The sequence below is a fragment of the Chelonia mydas genome, chromosome 4 (assembly GCF_015237465.2).
Source record: "Chelonia mydas isolate rCheMyd1 chromosome 4, rCheMyd1.pri.v2, whole genome shotgun sequence".
NCBI lineage: Eukaryota > Metazoa > Chordata > Testudines > Cheloniidae > Chelonia > Chelonia mydas.
In genome coordinates this window covers 15,072,958-15,080,716 of record NC_057852.1, presented here as the reverse complement: position 1 = coordinate 15,080,716, position 7,759 = coordinate 15,072,958, and the positions used below count along the sequence as shown (strand labels likewise).

At 48.1% G+C, this 7,759-nt stretch overlaps 1 protein-coding gene across 3 annotated transcripts in view; it reads left to right on the top strand.

Moving 5' to 3' along the window:
- The first annotated feature begins 297 nt into the window (after positions 1 to 297).
- Positions 298 to 7,759, top strand: part of SCARB2 (scavenger receptor class B member 2) — a 38,536-nt gene continuing 31,074 nt past the window's right edge. For 2 of the 3 annotated variants that reach the window (XM_037896718.2, XM_037896719.2), the window contains exons 1-2: positions 332 to 622; positions 6,119 to 6,276. In XM_037896718.2, the coding sequence (XP_037752646.1) occupies positions 506 to 622; positions 6,119 to 6,276 (275 nt within the window). In that variant the 5' untranslated portion in view covers positions 332 to 505. Of the gene's footprint in view, positions 623 to 6,118; positions 6,277 to 7,759 lie in introns of all 3 variants that reach the window. The other variant, XM_037896717.2, reaches the window with a different exon arrangement.

The window sequence follows — 7,759 nt, the reverse complement described above, 5'->3', positions numbered from 1 at the left end:
TTCCGCCCCCCAGGGCAGGGTCCGATGCGGGCGCCCGCCCGCGCTGAAGTGCGAGGAGTGGGGCTGTGGGAGCCCGGATAAAAGGACAGACACCCCCCATCCCCCGTGCTTCCCGCCCCGGGGATCGCTGCTCGCGGCCAGGCTCCGCAGTCGCGGCGGGGGGCAGCCGCGGCAGGCCCAGCGGCGGGGCGGGCCGGCCCCAGGGCCCGGCGGCGTTAGCGCGGCCCCAGGCCCGCTTCGCAGCCGGCGCGCCACCTGCCGGGCCTCGCCCCGCTGCGCCCCGCCCCAGCGCCCACGAAGCCGAACCGCGCAGCAGCCTCCCGCCCCGGGCAGCCGCCGCGGGGGGCGGCGCCTGGGTGCCCGGCCGACCAGCCCCACCCCCCCACCGCGCACGCTCGCGTAGGCGGAGAGGGGCCGCCCGGCCGCGGCCGTCTCCCGGTCTCCTCCCCGGCAGCCGTGCGGGCGGTGTGCGTGCGCCAGCCCGGCCCGGCCTCCGCTCTCCGCCATGACGAAGTGCTGCCTCTCCACGGTGGGGGTCCTGTCCATGACCCTGCTCATCGCCAGCGTCTCCTTGCTGGTGGCCCACGTCCTCCAGAGGGTGGTGGACCTGCAGGTGAAAGAGGTGAGAGTCCCCCGCCCGGAGCCCGCCGGGGCAGGGGGGAGACCTGGTGGCAAGCGCAGCCGTGACAGATCGTGCTTGGCAAGACGCCGGCGGCCTTTTTCCCTAGCTCTGAATATAGCTGGGGGGGGCGCTGGGGAGAGGCCGGGAATGGAGCTTGGTGGCTACCCTGGGGGCCTGGGTAACCTTCTGCGAAGCATCGCTGGATGCCAGGTAGGGTGGGGAGCGGGGGGCCGTGAAATCCGGCTCTGGAGGAGATCTCGAGAGGCTGCCCCTGAGCGGCCGTGAGAAAGCTCGAAATAAATGCGTTGAAAATAAAGGCTGGTTGTAAATGTCCTATTGAAAGGCAGCAAAAAATCCTTTGAGACTGCAAGGGCTGCCTTTAAAATAAAACAAAAAACATTCTGTATTAATAAGGCCTCCCCCCGGGGAAGCCTAAAAATGTGAGCTGTGTGATTTTAAAACAGTGTAAAATGTCATCAGATGCAAGTAGCTTTCATAACTGTAATTAAGGGACACGCTCCAAAGCAGCAGTAAGTAAGTGGTGAAAAGCATATAAAGCTTTAAGTACCTGCTGTCTTACAGTTCATGTTATATAGTCCTGGTGACATTTATCTTGAATAATTTTGCCTTTGTGTTTGCTGATAAATTTCTCTCCGCTTTTCCTGACTTTTGTATGCATCAGTGCTTTATTTGTTGTCAGGCTAGGATATTAATGGTGTGAGCCATGGCTTTCAGTATTTTTTTTAAACCTCATAACAACAGATGGCTATCAATTTTTTAAAAAAAGCATTTAAAATTAATTCCTGGGTGTTATTTATCATGTTTTTTTTTTTAAGCCATTTGTTCTCCTATCTGCCCTTTGTTTCTGAATGGTTGTTATCCAGAGTTTCTAGCCTGGAGTCAAGATGGGTCAATTCGATTAGCATTAATGGTTACTTTTAAAAAATGTTTATAGTAGGAATCATTATTTACTGATATCAGCCCTAATAGTAAGTGCAAACTCTTCATGCTAATCATTAATAATATTTGGTTATAATACAGTGCTGTTCAATTCTAGATCACAAAGCAGGGTGGGTATCATCATCCCTGCTTTTCAGATGGGGAAACTGAGGTGCAGAAAGATGAAATGGTTTGGCCATATCCATATGGCAGTGGCAGAGCAGGGAATAGAAACCAGGTCTTCTGAAGCTCAGACCAGGCTGCCTAGCGCTGCGTTGGTACTTTGTGTGTAGACCAGGCCATAGTCTCCTAGCATAAAGGGTTAATGGTGGGGAGGAAGAAGGAGAAAATCTGGCCTTGATCTTGCTAGTCCTTGTGCAGCACACAGGAAGGAGTGCAAAGAGATGCGAAACTGTGAGTAGAGGGTAAGCTTCGGCACAGGTAAAGTTTCAAATTTTCAAAAGCACCTAAGTGACTGGTGCACCTAAGTCCCATTGACTTTCAGTGAGAATTAGGGATCTAAGTCACATAGGAACTTTTGAAAATTATGACTGTATTCCTTTGTACTAAGCAGAAGTTGATTGCACCACCACTGCATGTATTCTCCCTCTTACCTCAAAGGGTGTGAGGTACAACAGAGCTTGGGATGGAGAATGGGAGTGTCTGCGGCAGACATGGGCTTAGTTGTGATTGTCCACATGCTGATGAAGCCCTTAGCTACACTCTCTCTTCTTTGGCCTTACTCCTGTATTAGGTAAGAATAAATTGGTACTGGCGCAATGGTGCTCTCACTAATGGATTGGGTTCCCTTGTGGTTCTCCTGCTCATCACTTTTTACTTTGTACTTACTATGCAGGGTCAGGTTCTCTCTATGCTTATCTAATGCACCCCTCATGGTCGGATCCAGGTGCCACATGCACAAACCGAAAAAAAAACCCAAAAGATTTTCCTTGCTATCATTCCATTGACTCTGCTATTTACTTAGTGGGGTTGTTCATACTTGTTTGCATGCTAGGGAAAAAGCTTCTGGCTATATGAGGTAGTCAGTGATATTTTAGGACATCATGTGCAAACAGATTAATCTTGCATTGCATTTGAAATGTGGCAAGATTTGGGCTTTCCCCCATCCCTGATGGGGAAGTTGCACTATTCAGTCTGTGCCAAAATCCCTTAGCTCCAAGTTCTCGAGTTTTATTCTGGTCTCCGGCAGCTGCAACAACCCCATCTGCTCACAGCCATTGAGGTAGGTTGCAGAGGGAGAAGCTGTCTTTGTGACAGATGGACCCTAATCCATTGAGGGCCTTACAGCAAAACTGGAATTGCAGCCAGGTATGATGATATGCTATGATGAGCTCTCATCAGTCTGAATTGTGCAGTAGGAGGAATGTCCAGACCTAGAACAATCACAATTGCTGTAGGTGATGAAGCTGTGGATCACTGGGGGTGATGAAGCTGTGGGTCACTATGGTCAATGCAGATAATAACATGCAGGGGTATAAGACTGAATGACCAGTTTAAATGTTACTTTAGAAGTGAGTATTCCCAAGAGGATGGGGAAAAATATAACTAGACTTGAGTCAAGGAGTCCTATTCAGGGTGGTTGAAGAAGTTTACTCTGCTGTTCAGTTGTACTCAATCCAGGAGTGTGGGCATCTTGAAAAATCACAGTGAAACCTTGCAGGAGGGGAACATAACTATTCCCAGGTGTTACAGGTTCTTTGGATCTTTGGCGCGCCTATGGGGAAACAATGAATATTTAATCCAATTCTAAGGAAGGATCAGTGGGGCTCCGCATGGGTACGGGAGTCCACCTGCATGGAATGAGTTGCAGGATCAGGGCCTAAGACATCAGGACCTACAGGAAACAAGATTTCAGAAATACTGGGAGTCCCCATGGAATTAAAAAAATAACTCCCCAAAACATTTCTAAAATAATATTTCTGTAATACGTGTGGCATATTCAGAATAGATTATTTGAAATCCTTTTATGAAAAGCACTCTGTAACTCCTGTGTATTACTATGGTTATGATGTAGTGTGCTACAAGGGGTTGATTTGTCACTCATTTGACACAATGGGCCAGATATCCTGTCTCAGGGCTGTATGCCACAGACTCTACATCCTTCATCTCTAGATGTCCACTCCCACCTCCTCTATATCCAGAGAGGACAGAAATCCACTTGCTTTGGTGAATCAGCAGAACCCATTTAATTTAGCATTCCTCTGCAGTGGAATCTCTCAGTTGGGTGTTCCATGCAAACACCGTCAGCCTGTTACAGGCCCTTAACCCTTTGTCCCAGATACCAGTGGGTTTGCCTAACTCCCATTGGTATCAGCGGGAGTTAGGTGCCCAAATACTTTGGAGGATCTGGGCCAGCTTACTTTCCCACTCAGAAATATTGTGGCCATCCCAAGCTCAATCTAACCACTCAAAAATCAAAATGTAAGTGGAAAGAAAACCGAATCTGAGGCTGGAGATCCAGAATGTGTCCGAGAAACAAATGGTATTGATGAAATTAAGACCCTATAAGCACCAACCAAGAATTGGCAGTTCTCTAGGCCTTTCTGCTTTTGAGCTTGTGTGTTTACAATATTTGATGTGTTTTCCAGAAAAATAAAAGGAGCGAATGGAGATGTGATCGATTTAGTTGCAAATTATTTCCCCCTCTTCTGCCTCCTGGTGATGTAGCATTGACGATACGGTTTTCTTTGTGCTTTTTCTCAAACAGTTTAACTTAGTGGGTCAGATTTATCCCTGAATTGACTGTAGTGGAGCTGAAACCATTTTCCCCAATATCGATTTATTTTCTCTTTTTATAGCACGGCTGCATCATTGTTGTAATGTCATTTTCAAAACAAAATGAGCACTTTGGGAATGAGACTTGTATATCATGTTTCTAGGGGACATGTAAAAAGGTGGCATTCTGACCTTGAGCCTGCAATTATAGATAAGTGATTCTGCAATAACAGGGATTTATGGACATTCTTATATAAACTTCTATAGAATGCAAGATGAGCTGATAGCAGATGGATTTGTGTGCATTTTGTGTTCTCATTTTTTTGTTAGGAAAATCTTTAATGGGGGTGGAAAAGGAACCCAGGCCCAGCCAGGGATTTTGCTAAAACAGCTGTTAAGTCCTGGTCCACGTAAATGTGAGGACCTCCAGTAACTTGCAGGATTGGAGCCTGAGACTAAGTGCTCTTGCCAGTGTGACCTAAAATAAATTTCACATGCTGCAGAGTCAAAACGTCACCCCTTTGCTGGAATTGGGTTTATTAGCAAAGAAATTAACAATAACACAAAGCTCAGCTTCTCTCCTAGTTTGAGCACTCCTAGGGTGCCTGCCTCAGGGCTGTTTGCCACACACTCTACATCCTCCATCTCTAGATGTCCACTCCCTCCTCCCCTATATTCACAGAGGCTAGAAATCCACTTGCCTGGGTGAATCAGCAGAACTCATTTAATTTAGCATTCCCTGGCAGGATCAACATCTCTTGGGGGGGGGGGGGGGTGTTCCATGTAAACACTGCCAGCCTGTTACAGGCCCTTCATCCTTTGTCCCTATTTTTACAAGTGCAATGCAGTCTTCAGAAATTGTTCCAAGTTAGACAAAGGGTTTGAAAAATCCCAATGCAGCTAGCTGTTTCCGTTCCTGCTCCCCCGCCTCCTGCTCCTGGTTTCTATGAATTAGAGAACCCAGGACCCCAGGGTGCATACTGGTGGGATCCTGTCAGGTTAAATCTGGTCATTTATAACAGGATAAAGCTTAAAGCACGTCACTACCGTATAACTACATCTGACTTATAATAAGATGACCGTCAAAGATAAACCTCCTGCAGTTTATGTAGATTCTAAGTTGTATTTATATGTATACAGACAGTTACATTCACCTCTGTGCAACACTCTATGCCCTACTTAAGCATAGTGGTCCCAATCCTGATCTTACTGAAGTTAATGCAACAAGGAATTTACAGTCTAAGCCCTTGATTTTCAGAGGGGCTGAGAAATGCCTAAGGGGTTCAGAAGTGTGGAGGGGTGCATTTCACCCAGAATTAATATAGGGACAGATTCTGATACCCTGACTCTGGTTTAGTAGCATCTTACACTGGAAGAAACCACTTGTGAAGTAAGGCCCAGATCTTCAAAGTTATATAGGTGCCTGAATACCTTTGAAGATCCAGGCCTAAATGATGATTCATTGTGAGTAAGGCATTGCTGTACCTCTGTAGCCAGTATTGGCTGGTATGGACATAGTTCATTGTGCTCTGGCTGGTAGGTCTACATGCCAGGGAATTTAAGACACAAACATTTGAGGGAAATAGAATGAGAATTTCTGGAGCGCTAGGCCCCGTCTTGCAAAGGCTAATGCACGCATTTGATTTCAGTGGGGCTACTCGTGCTTAAAGTTAAGCCCATAGGTAAGTATTTGCAGGGCCCAGGGCCTCATCAGCTTCAGTCCAAGGGCAACTCACGAGTCCGTTTCTTCTCTCTCATACAGTGACTCTTCACAGAATGCCCAGCAACCATGTGATTTCTTTTTTTGTTGTTGTTGTGTAGGGAACAGTATTAAAGAATGGCACAGAAACATTTGACCTCTGGGAAGACCCTCCTCCACCAGTCTACATGCAGTTCTACTTTTTTAACGTGACCAATCCTCTAGAAGTGGTCAATGGAGACACCCCTTCTGTGGAAGAAATAGGGCCGTACACTTACAGGTAAGTCTATATCACTCACTGTATTTGCAAAAATAAAACTTGGAAGCGTTGGTTGGGGCAACCATGACAGGTTTTTTAGCAAAAAAACCCTGTTGATATGTTATGTGCTGGAGAGTTTACTCAAGGGAGGAAGGATCTTTTAGTGACTAAGGCACTGGATTGGGACTTGGGAAACCTGGGTTCAGTTCGTCGCTCGGCTCCAGATTTCCTGTGTATGATTCCGGACAAGTCACATAAACTACCTTGTGCATCAGTTCCCCTTTGTAAAATGGAGGTAGTACTGTCCTACCTCTCAGCAGGGTGTTGTGAGGAAAAAATCTGTGCAAGGCAGTGAGATTTTCAGATATTATGGTGATGAGGGTCATATAAGTACCTACGATAGATAGAATGTGTCTTCACACTGGCTAGAGCAGTGGTTCCCAAAATTTTTCCATTGCACCCCCCTTACCCGTAATGGAACCCGCCCTGCCCCCCCGGATCCGCAGTCAGGAGCCACAGCCAGGAACGGTTCTGGACCATGGTTCTGAGCCAGGGCCAGGAGCAGGACTGCGTCGGGGCCAGGAGTCAAGAGCTGAGGCCAAGGCCAGGGTCAGGGCCAGCGCAGAGCTGGAAGCAGAGTGGGGCTGCGTGGTGCTCCCTCTCTGCCCTCTGTGGAGGCTGTTCCAGGCCCCTCTGCACTCCCCTTAACGTTCGTCTGCCCCACAGTTTGGGGACCACTGGGTAAAAGGGAATCAGACCCCTAGTGTTTGAAGGGATGCTAGAGAATTGAAGGGAGAGCCTGGTTTGTTCATGTTTCAAAGCCATATTGGTCTAGGCACACGCCTTTCCTACCCATGTTATTTCTCTCCCTCTGCCTTTCTCCTTCCCCACCTCAGCATCCTCGTTCCCTCACTGCCGTTCCTGCTATTCTCTCGTCTTCCTTTCCCCTCCTGTAGTCTCTGCCTCTCCTCCCTCCTTATTTCGTCACAGTGGCCAATCTGGTTCCTTCCACATATTCTCCCTCCAGCCCTTCTGGCCTCCATCCCATGGCATTGGAAGCTTTGCTCATACAACACCCGTGCCGCTTGGAACCACTGCTGCAGCATCTCTGTGTGAAGTGTTCTGGCAGAGCGTGGCACTTACAACTAATCAGAGGGGCTCTCCTGTGTGTCAGACAAACAGGGCTCCTAGTTTTTGTAGGCCCCTATGTGAAGTGACACAAGCAGAGTCCCCCACCTCATGGTACTCATGACACATCCCTGGGTGGCTCCTTCCTGTCATCCTTCTCAGGCTGTGATTCTTCCCCTCCCCCCCATACCCTTCCCCAACACACATTTGTGAGGCTGCACAAGTTAGAAAGCCAGCAGGTAGAAATGAGTGGAAACCTTCCAAGTGGGGAAAGGGTACTGCGAGAATTCAGTCTTTGCCAAGGCCCACTGGCCCCAGAGTCAGTTGGGATGGAAGAAAGAGAATCAGGGATGGGGCTGTGGCTGGTGGATCACGT